This window comes from Pholcus phalangioides, unplaced genomic scaffold (assembly GCF_987345545.1).
Source record: "Pholcus phalangioides strain wild (caught in Gottingen) unplaced genomic scaffold, Ppha-v1.0 ptg000001l_1, whole genome shotgun sequence".
In the NCBI taxonomy this organism is placed as follows: Eukaryota; Metazoa; Arthropoda; class Arachnida; order Araneae; family Pholcidae; genus Pholcus; species Pholcus phalangioides.
In genome coordinates, this window is record NW_028301594.1 from 29,342,767 (window position 1) to 29,360,086 (window position 17,320).

At 33.1% G+C, this 17,320-nt stretch overlaps 1 protein-coding gene across 3 annotated transcripts in view; it reads right to left on the minus strand.

Moving 5' to 3' along the window:
• Positions 1-1,162: 1,162 nt before the first annotated feature.
• Positions 1,163-17,320, minus strand: part of LOC149090305 (protein numb-like) — a 33,014-nt gene continuing 16,856 nt past the window's right edge. The window contains exons 2-9 of one of the 3 annotated variants that reach the window (XM_089233962.1): positions 16,137-16,273; positions 13,943-14,014; positions 12,913-12,990; positions 12,112-12,252; positions 9,886-10,072; positions 9,020-9,253; positions 7,679-7,825; positions 1,163-6,334 (exon numbers count right to left, since the gene is read on the minus strand). In XM_089233962.1, coding sequence (XP_089090088.1) covers positions 5,859-6,334; positions 7,679-7,825; positions 9,020-9,253; positions 9,886-10,072; positions 12,112-12,252; positions 12,913-12,990; positions 13,943-14,014; positions 16,137-16,271 — 1,470 coding nt within the window. In that variant the 5' untranslated portion in view covers positions 16,272-16,273 and the 3' untranslated portion in view covers positions 1,163-5,858. The remainder of the gene's footprint in view (positions 6,335-7,678; positions 7,826-9,019; positions 9,254-9,885; positions 10,073-12,111; positions 12,253-12,912; positions 12,991-13,942; positions 14,015-16,136; positions 16,274-17,320) is intronic. The other 2 variants (XM_089233960.1, XM_089233961.1) reach the window with 2 other exon arrangements.

Consider the following 17,320-nt stretch of genomic DNA (forward strand, 5'->3'; position numbering starts at 1 on the left):
TATAGTTATCAGGACTTTTTTCAGGAATTTTTTTTTTTTCCACATTCTGAAGCCGTTTATCCAAACTTATTTTTTCCCTGCAAGTTATGTTGCAAGACTATGTAGGGGACTAGATGATCCTCCCATCTTCCCGTGTTGACAAACATTTCCTTATCTTACTTCCATTGCAATGGCTTTATAGTGAAGGCAAATGTTTGACAAAAAAAAAGTCCTTTTCTGTTCAGTTTCCTTTAGTTGACCAAATTCCAACCATACAATTATTCAATCATTACACTTTACTCATAGTTAAAAAAATTGATGGTAGATCTACACATATATAACAAGCATTACACAGAAACACACTTCACTTTAGGTTCACACCACGTGCATTCCAACATGTATAAATTCGTTACAAGTTCTGCAGAGGAACGTAGACAAAATGCATGTATGGCTTAGTAGTAGTTTTGACTAGATTCAAATTTCTTTTTCCGAAAGGCTTTCTCAAGGGGAATGGACACAGATTCCACTTATTGAAATACATAAAGGGAATGAATGGAACATACTGTACCTTATAAAAAAAAAGTATCACGATTCGTAATACACATTAGGCAGTTTTATTCTAATCCCTCACAATGGCTGCATAAAGAAAATGCATTTTTAGCTTAAAAACAAAGTTTTGTTTTAGAATTTTAAAAAAAACTTAATTATAAACTCTTTGCAACCAATTATGTGCGGAAAGAAAAACAATTGCCCCATTTTACCTCAACACCCGTTAACCATACATCCCATTCGACCAAAAGAGATATATGGTCACCCTACTTGCAAACAGTAGTTTTTTCCAGATATACGTAGTTATCATTTGGTTATTTTCAGAAATCCCAAGTCTCAATGTGATCACATTAAGTGACGTGGACTGTAGTTCCAAATGGTAGTTCCTACCAACACATGGAAGGGGGATCACCGATATAAATACAAAAATTTTATATTCTTCTGAGACTCCAATAGCCACAAATAGAAAATTTTAAATGTCAACATCGATATTTTAGTCCCCCTGGGGGAACCCAGACACTGGGATTTGTCATATCCTGTTCGACAATATCAGAAGTATTCAAAACTTAAGACCAGTATCTGAACTAGAACTGAAAGTTATATAAAATTTAAATGAGCGAAACATGAATTTATTAGTACAAAAATTCACTATTTATTTACTCTAACAAAAAACAAGGTTTCCAACAGTAAAACTCTCTCATCAACATGAGTAATATGTATTTTTTTCAGTGTAATTACACTACACACACATTTTTTTTACACTTAATGCAATTCTGACAAAGGAGAAAAAAAATATTTAAAACTAGTCATGCAGCAGAAAGAAGCAAAGCCTGAGTAAGAGAACTTACAAGAACTTATGAAATAAAAAATATGGGAAAATGTTCTTGCGAAAAAACTGTTCACATCAATTATACTTTGCTATTAGGTTACTTGCTCAAGACAATGTATAAAGAAAAACTAAGAAAAGAAAATTTTGTCGGACTCGGCGAGCCAAAAAAAAATCAAAAAGCAATAGGAATTATTGTAGAAAATTTGAATTTTGTTAACGAGTGCTTTTTAAAAAAATCTTTCAATTCAGACAATGTCAACACAAATTTCCACATCAAATAAAACTGGGCCTTTTTTTCAATTACTCGAACATACATGTACATAAGTATGGCAGATTAGACTTTGCACAGTTAGAATAATTTTTTATACATTGAATATGTATACCACAATATAAAGCATTCCCGATGCAGCAAAGTATATACAAATGCAAGAAACAGCTGAACCTGTCCCAAAAATTTTACTAATGCCTCACGACAGATACTCACTGAGCAGGAACAAACCAAAGCACAAAAAATTGTGCATAATACTTCCAATTATGTTAGAAAAATATAAAAATCACAAGCATTAACCCTCTAGTACATGCATACGTGACCAAAAAAAAAAACTGTTTCCGTTATAATTTCGTAATTATTGTGCATCATATATCATATCAACCTCATTTCCCTACCTTAGACAGGAGTTTCAACATAGTTGGTAGCGCATAAGACTTCAATAATTTTTGAACAAGTGGATTATAAAAATCATGCACGAGAGAGTTATATAATAAATATAAGAAAAAATATTTCATTGGCATTAAAAATGTTTTAAACTGAAAAGGGATTCATTAAAGTCCCACATATGCATTCAATAAACTTCCACGACTGAGCAGCAAGAGTTCCAAACAGATGAGGAAAGGTGATGTTCGAGAAAAATAATTCTCATCTTAAAGTAGAAATAAATTTTTAATTATATACTAATAGGTTAACAGTTAAAGGGTTCGTTATAAAAAAGACAGCTCCATTTTTTTTAATGATTCTTTCGTAATGTGTAATAAGACTTCTTGATTCAAGTTTGAGCTTCTCAACGATTCAAGTTTGAGCTTCTCAACAATTCAAATGGATGCTTTGTATGTCTGAATCAATGAGCAGGTCTAGGAGCTGCTTCCTTCCTTGATAGGCAAAATACTGACTACTGCTTACTACTCGATCATACATGCACCTCTGCTGAATTTCTATTGAATTGGTGCATGCTGGAAAAAGTATTGTGTATGGCCTCAACATTTTAAGAATTATGGGTGTGCTTAGTATAGAGGTGTAAAATTCTTGAGAATAATCTTTGGAGGATATTCTCTGGAAGGACTATTATATAAAAAAACTTGAGATTATAATTATTTTCAATATAAGAGTATTAGCAATTTATAATAAGTCCTTTCAGTGAAAATGCTCAAGAATATTTTCTTGTCAAGACGGAGAAATTAAAATTTATAGCCCACAATATTGAACTTTAAATGCAAGAAAGTGCCTCTGAAAAATGTGATTTATTACATAAAATTCAACGATAAAATTCTGGAAATAATTGTATGTGAATATACCCTGCATATCATCTTAGCTGAAAAAAAAATATGAAATGAACATTTCAACAAAAAATAAAATAAATTGAAAAAAATAATAATAAAGATTTGCTGGTTTGTTTTCAATGTATTTTTTGAGAATCAAAAATGCAAAAAACATTTCGAAAATTCCAAGAAAAAATGAATGCTCAGATCTGAAAAGGCTAACGATGAAAAGAGCAAACAATGCAGAGTCTGACCTATGATGAGTTTCTCACTTATAAAAACAGTATGCTTCTGAAAATTTTTCTTCGCCCGGAAAAAGATGGTCGACAAAACATGAAGAATGAAATTTAACTTTTTTTCATTTTATAAAATAGGATGGAACTGAAACAGTTTTTCTCTTTCAGCAAACTCTTCAATCTATATTGATAGATATTTTGAAGCACTTCATATGTAAGAGTATTCAACTATTCAGGACAGAAAGGGGAAGGTAGAATTATGATACTCCAAAAAACTATTAATATGGATTATTTGTATTAGACTATTACAAAACAGTTTCAGAATATATACATGACATAAGCACCAGGGTTTAAGCTACGGTCGCATTTTTCGCAAAATGCAAAAGAAACTCTTAGAATGTAAAAGAAATAGTAGCCACTTTCGCAAAAATGCGTACAGGAGGTACGAGTAGACATCCAATCATTAACATTGTAGCATTTTGCTAAAGCTTCCCCTCCCCACCCCCATTTTCACTTTTTTGCAAAAGGAACTTTTTATCTAGCTTAAACCTTGATAAGCATGTTAATTGATGTTGTGAGTATTGCCAACAGTTACTCACATTTCTGAAAATAAATTCAATCAAATAGTTCAAATTATGAATTTCAAAAGGCAAGACAAAGTGGAAAAAAATTAAAATATTTTTCTCCAATTACAGTTTATATATACATGTATTTTCCCATCAAAATAAGTGCCGGAAATGTAAAATTTTGGTTCTTGATTAAAGTGCATTTCAGACAATTTCCTATTAATAGGGGCTAAAAATATGATGAAATCACACAATACAGCATGGACATAACCAGATAAGTAAAACGCAAGATTTCAATGAAGAATATTGATGAAAAAAAACAATGAAAGCTGCACTTGCATCACAAAATATGAAAAAAAAAAATCTAATATATATATATAGAGAAGCTTGACTAAAAAAAATGCACAGAACCCAAAGCCTAGCAAAATCGATATAATGTGCAGAAATATATATTTCTTTTTTTACATATACACATACAAGGAGATATTTACAGGCCAAAAAATAAATGCTCGTAAAACTTCTGTTTTTTAATCAGCTAATATAGAAAGGTTTTTTTTGTTTTTCATCAAGTAACATTTGTAATGCCTAGAAGCCTCATGTTCTATTTTACATAGTACTAAATCACTAATAAATGTAAATACCTCAGTAAATAAGCTACAAAAGTAAATTTCAGATCCTATGTATATATTTACCACTAAGGCTATCCAACCGTCAGCCTATCAATGATATCAAATCACTGACTTCCAAAATAATGAGGGAAAAAATATTGTAATGGAACACAGATTTAGTGTTTTTTAACCGAAAATGTATATAAAATCTGACATGATTACCATCTTCAGCCTTTCAAGCATTTATCATAATGCTCACATATGTGTGTTAATTGGTCATAAATCTATCAATCGATCTTGTGTCAAGTTTATTTCGCTGAGGTACTGGGAGCTAAAACAGTTGTCTTCCATCTGCTAGTCTTCTTTAGAAACTGCATATACCTTTATTTCGAAGGTTCACTTCTGTGAATGAATGGTTCAGCAATGTAAGAGGAGAAAAAAAAGGTATTCCAATAAACTTGTAGAAAAACTTTGCAGACAGATAATCGAGTGGTTAGGGTGCTAGTCTCTCACTGTACAGGTCTGGATTCAAATCCCAGTTTTGGAATGGACGTCTACTAACACTAACAAATTCCCTGAACACAAATCATACGGATCTCTTGAGAATATGTGAGGATTGCGTTATTTAAAAATTATGATTTTTGCAGAAAAACAGGATTTCATGAAGTTTTTAGAGTAAAAAAAATCAATTCAACTATGAACTATGATTATCCAAAATATCTATAGGGAGGCGTTCATTAATTCATGCATATATAACAAATGGTCGCTTAGTCTTTTCTACAAAGGAAAGGAAATCTGCGACAACAAAGATCAACACAACAGAATTTATGTGATCTAATATTAACTGCAGTCATTCCAGGCTCTTCCAAACAGAAGGGAGAAGACTACAGGTAACTTTTTTAAAATCAAAAATTATATACCCTTCGTAAAATTTCACATATGTTGAAATTTAACCGAACCAAACCCAGAAGGCAAAAGATAATTTTTCCTCTTACAGTTATAGCTTCCTGTGGATGAGGACATGAAAAACCACTAAAACAAAAGACCATTCTACCTTATTAATTGATTAGTAGGATACCAGTGAAGCAATACTTGAACAAAAACTCTGACATCTTTCGTATTTCTAGGGAAAGTTAATGGGAATGAATTTTTTTCTTTAGATTTATGGCACTGGAGTATATTAGTCGAGTTCACTAATCATTACACAATCATAAACAGATTCAGGAACCAAAACCTCACAGAAAATTTTTAAAAGAAAAGCTCTGGGCATATTGACAAAACATCTAATACACACACACTCACATGCACAAACACTTTAACATTTTTTTCTCTTCCCAACCAATAAATGGTCTATGTCACCGCTAAAATTCATTCACATAAAAAATAACTTAGTTACAAAATTGTGTAAAAAGAAAAGTCACTGAACACATATTCCACACAAAAGCATAGAATCGTCACAATGATATGCATCATCTTCTGCATTTAAAAAAAACACACAAAAATAAATTGTAAATTTCACAGTGTACACGCAAACAACAGTACAAATGGCATCTTCGTTTCACATCTGGATTTCAAATGCTTTCACTGAGCTCTCGACAAAAGGATTAGTGCTTGGCTTTTGCTTTTTGTCAAGCTCAACCCACTCTACGTTGAATGGATCTGCAAATGGATCAGTGTCAACGGCAGTTGTTGACTTTTTCCCTTCGTTGTTGACATCAGGCAATTTCGCTGCAGGATCATTAGCAGGTTTTGGATTGAGCGGCATGAGGAATGCATCTGACGAGCCCAGCGAATGGCTGCGCAGGTGGCTCAGGTTTGGGCTTCTACGGGGCTGGTGATACTTCATTGCCTTCGGCGAAGGCAACCTTGGTATTGCTACTGCTGTGGTCTGTCCTGAAAAAAGATCATCCATATTGGTTGCAGGCGAGGAAACATTTACTGCACTGGGATTTGTTACACTAATGGTTCTATCGAGGACACTTCCTTTCACAATGCTTGCACTGCTAGCGAGCCACTCCTCTGCTTTTGTGAATCCTAAATTTAAAGTGATCAATCAATATGGAATAAGCATGCACAAGCAAGAAAAAAAAATCTACAAAATGTAAATACAGCACAAGCCATGCAAAAAATTAAATAACTGAGTGCAATGAATGAAGTTATTGAAAAAAATCAAGTGATATAGATAACTGGTCTAGTTCAAGAATGTAGAAGGTTATAGACAGGATTGGCAAGGTTTTGACAGTATGACAAAAAAAAAACTAGCATTTACAGTGATTTTTGCCATATTGTCCAAAGCCTTCACCTCAAAACTGTACATGAAAAATAGAAATGGAAATAAAAATATTTATATACAAAAAGATTGTAATATTGTAAACAGTATATAGATAAGCAGTTATATGACTACTACTAATTTATTATACAGATTGCTCCAAACATTTCAGCTAACAAAGATGTCGCACCAATCAATATTTCCATAGTTTTCCACAAGACTTTAAAATAATGCAGACTTGTAAAAGTAACACTGCAACAGACCCACTGTTCAAGTATCCAAATTCAGTGAACTAAAAACCAAGAATTATATGTATCTTCTTTGCTTTAGAGGTACATATATATATATATATATATATATATATATATATTTGAACTTCATTTTTTACAGTTTTAAATGGTTTTAATGATTCTTTTTTCAAGTTAAGACATGAGGTGTACATATGTGTACCTAACTGAAATGGTCCTAGTAAAGATATCGATCCGAATTATAATTAAAAAAAAAATCTTTTTGCCCTTTCCAAAAAAGGCCATTGTGACATAAAATAAATACTACTCGATAAAAAAAAATCTTTTTTTTTAACAATAAGTTTTGGCTCAGGTGTGAAGAGGTTATAAAACAAAACCACTAAAAGAAATACCTTTCTGCCCCCGAGATGTATGCAGCAATGATAAATGAAAACTACAACTACATCTTTTCAATACAAATTCATATTTAGCACAGCAATAGAAGCAGGTGATTTGCATAAATGAGTATCACCCAGATTCCAATAAGCTGGATACTTTCTTTTGGAAAATTATGAATCTGGGCAACACAAATTCCATGAAATTAAATTCAAAACAATTATGCAACTTTGAATGTCAAATACATGCCTGTGCTTTCAGACATGCAATTTGTTACGAAAAATATTTGCTATGTAGATGTGAATTCTTTGTTAGATAAGATATCATGTGATAAGAAATTTCATTTCCCTCTGAAATAATGCTGAAACTAATTGTCAATAATTTCTAAGTGGTGCATAAAAAATAAGAGTTGTGAAGCTAAAACCAAGTACACTATCTGATTGGGGGACCCTGTGATGAATAGTGCACAAAAAGGGATTTGCTTACCTTCACTCTGTAATTTCTCCGTAGCTCCAGATATGAAAGGATCATCACTACTGCTTAGAAATGACAAGCCTTGTGAAAGCTGTTGGCACATTGTGCTTATCTTATCTTGCCGATCGATGAGTGGAGAAGATTCAGGGATGGGAGTAACTGAAGAACAAAAAAGATTGTTTACATACATGGGAAATAAAACTTGTGCTATTAAACCCAATAAGCAAGTTTATATATTCATTAGACCAGTGGTTCCCAAATGTGAGTCCCAAGAGGTTCTCCAAAATGAAAAACATCCAAATAGGAAATTTATTTTTATTTTAAAAATAGTCAAAAGTATAGAAAGAAAAAAAAACCTCTTTGCTCACTGCCCTACTTACTATGCATATGCATCATATGTAATTTTATTAACTTTTACAATAATCAATGCATCAAGTTAATACTTATGCAGGGTGACTCGGAGAGAATCGCCTGATTTATAAAATATGCACAATATTTGAAAATTGAAAACACAATGGCAAGTAACATGAGAGTATAAAGACGGGAGGGGGGGGGGGAAGAAATGAGTACGTTTTATTATTGATGGTCGATTTCAAGTGTAGAATCATTTTGAAATCTTATGGTTCTTTCTTAATCACCCTGTATACCCAAAATCAAGGTGCATACACGTTGCTACACTGCCATTTCACATAAGGAACATAAAAGTACATCAAAAAACAAAACTCATAATATTTTACAAAAATAATGAACATCGTCTAAAAAATTGAAACAAGCACCCAGAAAAACTTTCAGAACAGCACATTTATTGACGAAAAAAATTGGGATGTCCTGGAAAACCGGGACATATGTAGAGCATACTGGTCAGCGATGAATTCCCTGTCAAAAAAAAAAGAGGGTCACACTTGGGGGGAAAAAAGAGGGAACCACTGCATTAGACTAAACTTTATAACAAGAGAATATAGTAGATTCTGGACAATCTTGCGCTGGTCCAGCCCATCCAGTATATCTGGATGGGTTTTCTTCAAGCATAGAAGAGGGAAAATATGTCACTGCATGTCTATGCACAGAAGTTTCTATTATCTACATGCACATTTTCAACCAACTTCCAGTCATCCAGTGACTTTTTTAATCCAGTGCACCTTAGTCTGATATGCGCCGGATTAGCGAGAGTCTACTCTCTAGTTTCAAAAAAATAATTTCTACAAGCACTCAATCTGATATCACAAGATCACAGCAATTTTAATCATTACCAAATCTATTCCCACTCATGTAAAAAATGTCAAAAAAGCATTCACAAGTCAACAGAAAAATTTTAGTTCAGCTGGGGAGAAAAAAGCAGTCAGTCTATTTTACCTGTCATTCCGTTTTGCTGCATCAGCATGTCTGAGGAACCAAGGGACATGGATCGTTGCCTTTCCATGGTCGAAGGAAGATCACTGACTCTCAGGGAAAGTTGTCTTTTGAAAGGTGAAGCTTGATTCAAGGACGAGAAGCCTTTGAAGGAGTTCTGCCTCTGCAACATAGCTGGTGGTGCATGAGGCCTTTCAACTGCATAAGGGTTGTGAACTTGCTTTACTGGGGGAGGATCTTCAAAAGAAAAGAAAAAGTGTATTGCTTTACCACTGAAAACTAATTACATGAGGGAAATTTTAAAAACTCCATATTACAATCAAATATTCTATAAGAAATAGTTAAAATCACAGGAGATTGCACATTAAAATCAGAGTTTTGTCATCTATACTTATATCAAACATTTGATTACTTATAGCAAAACAGTGGCGAGATGGAATTGTGGGGGAGGGGGGAGGATAGGTAGTCCGTTTCCCTCCTTCCCCCAAAATATGAAAAAAAATTACTAATAGACCTACATATATTAAAACAGGATTTAATCCCCAAAATACCAGTTCCAATGAAAACTTCTGGCCATGGCTAATCAAATTTGACTTTTGTAACATTCCTTAAACACACAAACCTAATTCATATAAATATTTTTATATGTTTACTTAATAAAGCATTTGATGCATTAAAATCAATGAACTTGGCTCAAGGGTTTGAATATTGAATCATGCATATCAATAAATCACTTCCAAACCATATGCAATGTAATTGAAATTATATATTTATATGAAAAGCATAAATATATCAATGCAAGTCTAATTTTAAGAATCAGTGAATAAAATAATTTATGAAATGCCAAATTATGGTCAACGTTGTCTCACCAGCCATTTTGCAATCTTGGGGATCCTGCAGCCTTTCTGTAAGAGAACCTTGTCTAAAGGAGCCAGTTCTTGTAAAGGTGGAGTTTTGGGGATCATAATTAACAGTGACTGCTTCCTTGTCTCTCCTTTGCTTCCTCTCCAAGCATACAGCAAATGCACAGCCCACAGCATGGCTTAACCTCTCACCCTATGAGAGTAGACGCACATAATAAATCAGAAAAGGAAAGAAAACATTTTCACACCATGGTTATATATTTAACAAGTTATCCATTAAATCAATCTCTCTAGTAAATAGTTTTGATATTTTTAAATAAGTCATTTATTTGCAGAATTGATCAGAATTTAAGCTATAAAATATTTTTTTTTAAATTCACCTGGATGCAATTCATAAATATTTGCATATATTGGGCTTTTGTACATGAAATTTTGGGATGAAGTGATTTGCATATTCACTTCACTGCCAGATGGTGTTAAGTGAATAACGAAGGTAAAAACCCATTTGCATCACAGGTCTAAATAGGCTACTACTTCATAAATATGATGCATTTAAACTTGCAGTTGGTCAAGAACACCATTTTTTGAATTGTGTGCGAAACAGGTTTTTACATACAAGTATTTATACCAACGTTCACAGCATTTGGCAGAGCAAATGGTAAGTTCAATGGGTATCAGTATTTGAATTAATTGAACCCAGTCTAATTAAAACCTTGATGTATTTTTATTTCATTATATTCAATTACAGACCTCCAGAAACACTAGTGATTGTTTTGCATTTAGTGCAAAGCTACCATTAGTACAGATTATTCTTTTTGGTAGCAAAGCGATAATTGAAATTCTGTGGATTATTCCACTTGTAGATAGGAGTGATTAAATATCCCTGAAGAAACTTGACCATAACCAAGCAGAGAGAGGCAGTTAAGAGCATTAATAAAGTCCTTTGGGATATGCGTAAATGAACGAAGATGATTTCAGTAAATAAACAACCATTCAGCAATGTTTAACCATCACCAAACTGTGATAGCAGAAAAATCAAGAGTCTACTATTTAACAACAGACAATAATGGTTTCTTGCCATGAGCCAGCACTTCGTGAAATTAAGCGTGATTAGTGCATACTATGCGAGCTCACGGAACTAAACATAAGATGTCAACTGCTCCTCTCTACTACATATGGTTGGTGTGATTTGGTAATCAACCCTTTCAAACTATGCAATAGAAATTTTTTTTAATGTAGAACCATTTTTAATAGCTTTATAAAAGTTATTCTAGAAGCAATGGCACCTAAGGATATTGCAAGTCACATTAAGAATAATCATATTCAAAAAAGTGATTCCCAATCAGGATGCCATTGTGCACATGCTGGCTGTGATGTCATTCTAGTCATGAAACATGAAATTCTAATTTATTCTCAAAGGGCACAGCCGGGCCGTAACTAGGCTAAGGGCAACCAGGGTACTGCCCCATGGCCCTGAACCAAATAGGAGGCCCAAAAAAAATTCACTTATTTTGCATAATAACCCTTTCAAAAAGGGCCTAAGGCTGGTATTACACTATAAAACTTTGATAAAAACTTTTATAAAACTTGAAAAATGTAACCAATGAACACATCTGTTACATTCAAGTGAACCTAACTGATCCACCTATTGGTTGCATTTTTCAAGTTTTATAAACGAAATTTTATAAAACTTTTATAGTGTAATCCCAGCCTAAGGGAAATTCTGCCCTGGAGCCCCGAAAAGGCACATTATGGTCATGGGGCACAATGAACATATAAAGTTTAGAGGAATCCCTGTTCCAAGACTGATGAGTACTACATGCTGTCTGTGCAGTATTGCAAACAATCATTTCTTCATTCTTTCCTTTGTATGAGTGTGAAAATATATTTTTTTCAATTTGTATTGCACACATTCAATTTTGCATCCTCAAAGTATTTCTACTGAAAATGACACTTTGCTGCTTAAAAAAAAAATAAAATATAAATATATATATACACTATTCATAACTCATTGAAAGGTGGTTTTTGTTATGTTTATAATATTAACAGCTTATTGTGCTCCGCTGAATCGTAAAATGCAAATTACTCGTCAATAGGGCTATGATTTTTATGACCTAAAAACACGTCATTATGGCTTGGTTAAAATTTTGAAATTCAGGTTTCTAGCCAATCCATAGCACCACCGCATTTTTAGCTCATACAAATTGTAGCGCTACTCATCAATATACTCACAGAGTCTTTCAGTGAAAGGAAACCATGGCACATCCATCTTCGTGTGGTACCATCCCTACAAATGTATGAAAATCCTTTCTCATGATTTCTGTCTGGAGCACAAAAAGAAACTTTCTCAATTGTCTGATCTACTAAAAGACCCTGTGAAAGATAGAAATACATTGCTAATAAAAAAAAAAAGTTACCACATCGTATAACATTGCCATATTTCTAGCATCTTGTTGGACAAGCTATTAAATTTGGGTAATTATTTATAATATTTAGCAAAATTTTTTTGGTTCTGATTCAATCTGCTTTTCTAGGTATTTGTGATACAAGTAAAAAAAAATTAGGCTAGTAAATGACTTTTGTGTTAAACTTTCAATATTTTATTTCTTGCAATCTCATCAAAACTTAAATATTTTCAGATTACAATCTCATAACATCAATACAGACTTGACTGGTTGTCACTCAGTCAAGTCTGCTTGTGCATGGAAAAGAAAAATAATTGCTATGAATTTGTTTGTCCAATAAATTTTCAATACAAAAGTATTTAACTCTTAACCAATTGTCAAAATTTCAAACCAGTATTGATCCGATTACATTTTTTGTATTAACTATACTAAGAATAATATATATGAATGTCTGAATTTAAACAAATCTAAATTTTATAAGGATTGAAACTCAATTAAAAGAGTTGTAACTCTAAATGTATAGGTTGCAAAGAAAAACTGAATAAAAGGTGCAATCTGCGGTCAAACTGTAAATTATTAATTCTCATTATCAAAAAACTATAATAAGGCTGAAGGGGGAAAAACAAACCTTTGTTTCATCATCGACAACTCTTAAGCCATCACCTGTTATATACAAAGTTCCTTTGATCTGTCGTCTTCTGGAAGTCTAAAAGAGATAAAATGAACATGTCAGCTTAGATGTGTAAATGTGATGGCGCAAATGCAAGCCAATTCCCCCTCAAAAAGTCTTGCCACAGAAAACAACTGGCCAAAAATGATACAATTACTCATTGTACTTCACTAGTTAGAAAAATTGATGGCAGATGGCAACACTATACATAATAAGCATTACACAGTAACAAGCTTCACGTTAGGTTCATAACATGTACACACATTCCAACATGCACCAATTTGTTAGTTCTGCAGAGGAATATGGATGAGGTGCATGTATGCTTTAGTAGTAATGGTAAATGTGATAAATCTGGTGATTAAGCATAATTACTAACCATTTTGGTAAGTTTGATCACTTTTGCCAATTTATAACATTTACCAGAGATAATGAATAATCCCCAGCTCGTATTGGTAAATATGATAAATCAATGAATTACTTTTTTTAATAATTTACCAAAAATTTTTGCTCAAACTTCAGTCTAGGATGATGGATTCAATTGTGATGTTGACTGTATTTGAAAAATGTCAATAAATGTGAAGAAAATTATTACAAAGCATAAAAATTTATACGTTTTTATACTAATAACACTTAATTTAATTTAATTTCATTTTTTATGACAAAATATGTGTAATGCCAGCATCAAGTACGAATAAAACTGATAAGTGGTTAAATTGAAGCGATAATTCCATAAGATGTCTCCCATATTCAACAAACTCACCAACTTCATTTGGGAAATATACATAATCACTGATTAAAGTTAAAAGGCAGTGAAATGTATCGAACTTACCAAGACAATTAATGATTATGCATAATAATTGGCGATTATGCACAACACCAATTTGTCCCATTTACTCTAACATATATAAACATTTTAAAAATTCTTCAAGCAGAAATTTATTTTTCAAATTGTTAATCAAGTCACAAACTATGAAGTATAGCATCTTACCCTCAAAACTCGCAAAGCCTCTTCACATACTTGCATTCCTCTCGACTCAAATACCTCGACACACCCAAGATACTGGAAAAAAAAAAATCAATGTTTATATTTTAGAGACTTTAATACTAAACTTTTTGAATATTGAAAGAAGAAAATTGTTAATGTAAAAAATTTAATAAGCGTAACAAATAACTATTCAAGTGGAAAAACTGTATTTTCCTTATTGTTATCTGAAAACAATTTCATTCCGGAATAATTAAGCGAGCCAGGAGTGCAATCGAAATGTTGAACCAATATTTTTAATTAGTGTTAATATATTTTTAATGTTAAATTAGGTTGCATAAGTTACTATTATAAATCATGGAAATTCCATATTCGATTTCAATAGGAATGACAAGTTTTGGAAGCAATAATTTTCAAGTATTCAACAATAATACTGAAGGAATTTACTTTATCAATTCATTTCAATGACTACGATCAATAAGATGAGAACCCAATCAGCTTAAATTACTTAATATATACAGTGCAACCTCAATAACTTGACATTTATCATTTCCATGGTTGACACATTATTAAATTCAATGGGGGGACCTCTAAAACTTGACAAATGTGATGATCACATCTCCCGCTTAATTCGACTACGATTCATAAACTGTGCTAATAAACTCATTTTCAGAAATCGTCATGTGTTGATCAGTTTAAAAAATTTTACGGCATTACTTTAGTGCATTTCGAAAATTATACATTTCATTGTTTCTCTGCTGTTTATTTATTGATTCATATGTGCAGAAGATTCTTCCTTTTAGGTAGGGTTAGCTCCGTTATTCCTCTGTTTGGAACCTGAAAACTCAACCTGTGGACTAGTTGAGTCCATTCACATCTAACTGTGGCAGTTAGACCCAGAAAATTAACAGATTTGTGTCTGCCACAAGCAATATGATAAAAAACTGCCAATTTAGTCATAAAAATTTTACCCTGGGCTCCACTTTGTCATAAAGTGATGCATATTGATTGTTTATCTGGTTTCCAGCTAGTTGATGCAATACCTAAAAAATGCCTGTCTCCTTTGCATATCAGTCCATCCAATTACATCCATAGTTTGAATTTTTACAGACAAAACAGTTTTTCTACATTTTTCTGCTATTATTTTTATCCCTTACTCATGATTTGGCAACCGGTGGGGCAGCACGGCCACAATTGGTTCACGCACCGGTAGACTTCAAGGAGGAGTTTTATTATTGGAATGCAAGCAGTATGAATAATATTCTCTATCACGGGTAAACCTGCGATGGTACCAAGATAAAATGGACTAGATTCACATGGATCAGACAGACTACCTATAGGTGTAAAAGATGTGCACATGCACCTCAAGACATTACTTGAGTTACCTTCTTAGACAGAATATCTGTATTTTGGTTTGAGAAAGTGTTCATCTGCTTCAATGTAAATGCCACCAACCTGCTATGTCGAAATTTATTAGATGACTGCTCTCCCTATTTACGACACAAAAAACGTGTCTGGGTGTGGACACAAACTCCCTTATTCAACGGTATCATCTGAGTCCATGAACCGACACCTTATGAACCTGACCATCCCATGACACATTTTTGCTTTTTGATTTATTAGGGTCTGTGTAGCCTAGTGTGTTGTAACGTAAGTATAAAATCATTTTTTTTTTTTAAAACCATTGCAAATAATTTTCTCTACCACTTTTTTTAAATTTAACCATTATTTGACAATCCATAAAGTCAAATGTCAACTTGAACAATAATTTTGATACAATATAACTTTAATACCAACTTTTATGCAAAAGTTGAACATTTCTTAGATTAAAACTAAACTAAACTATTGTTTCAACTGATGAAATCTCCAATGGAAGTGTTGCCTAAATAGTAGCAGTAGCAGTATGTCAAATGGGGCCGTTCAACTATTACGTCATCATCGATGGGGGAGGGGGGGGGGTTCAGATTTGCTGACTTTTGATGACAAGGGGGGAGGGGGGTTTGGATAATGCTTATGTCATCAACCACCCTTTACGAAAATATGAGTTAGGATTTAGAGGGGCAGGGCTGATGACGAAATTCTGCAGACAGGAGGGGGGTCAAAAATGGCTAAAAATTTGCTTATGTAATACTTGAACGGCCCCTATACAGCTATCGAAATACTTGAAAAGAAAAAGCATAAAAGAAATGTGTGTGTGTACCTTGACAGAAAAGCTGCAGGTGCCAGCACGCACTGCTGCCTCGTCTGCTTGCCAGAGATGCGGTTTGCTGCATTCTGGTATGTGATCCTTCTTACGTCTGAAACTCTCACGCAAACTTTTCCGCAACCGATCCATCACTAAAAATAAAATTTTTTAACATCAGATTTATGGATGCCAAGCAATGTTTATATTCATTGAGGAGAAAGCTGGTGAACTATTAAATGATAAATAACATTCTAATTCCAAGCTGATACAAGCAACTTGAAATACATTTCGTACAACATCTGACGAGATAAAATATTTGGGTAAATGAATTTTTTAGGTATTAGGCCAGTATTACACTATAACAGGGCTGGACAAGTGCCAGGTCATCACGGCAACTAGGAAATTGGTATTGGTGCCTAAAATTTTCTTTGTGTAGTTACTAAATTGTAGGCTGAGAGTAGCACAAAACGTTTGGAATTTATAGCAGCATATCTGCCAATATAAACAAGTCACTGTGCCCTGTAAAAGTCAATAGAAGCATCATTTTGGACATTTTCCTCCAGGTAAAAATTTTTTGGCACTTTTTTGTGGCACCCAGATATTTTTTTTAATTTGTCTATAGCCTTGCAATATAAGTTTTATAAAAATTATGTTTTTGGACTTGACAAATGCAATCAATAAACTTATTGGTTGTATTTGCTCGGAATGTAACTGATAAGTATATTGGTTTCCGATGGACAAAATTCCTGAAGCAGGTCCAAGATTTCTAATGATTATAATGTATGTGTTATAAAATACCACCTATTCTTTTTTTAAAAGTAGCCCCCTTCAAATTACAACATAAAAGTAATTAAACTAATAAAAAATGAAAATTATATTTTAATTTGTAACCTGCCCCAAAGCAGAATGTTTTGCATTGTTCTGCAACAAGCCCTCGACTGACTGGAAATGTTCTGTGGTAAAAATTTGCATAAGTGTTTTCTACACTATCCTTCCACATTGTTCTGCAATGTACATCACCAATTTTGGAACATTATGCTTTGGGGGTAACCCGTAACTTGAAAACGAAGCGGTAAATATAGCACAAAAATGTTTAAAAATCAGAATGAATCAGTAGTGAGAGCCAGTCATGAAATCTCTCTCAGCTACATATTCATAAAAAATATTCCAAGCTTTTCACTGATGGTTTCCCCTGTTAA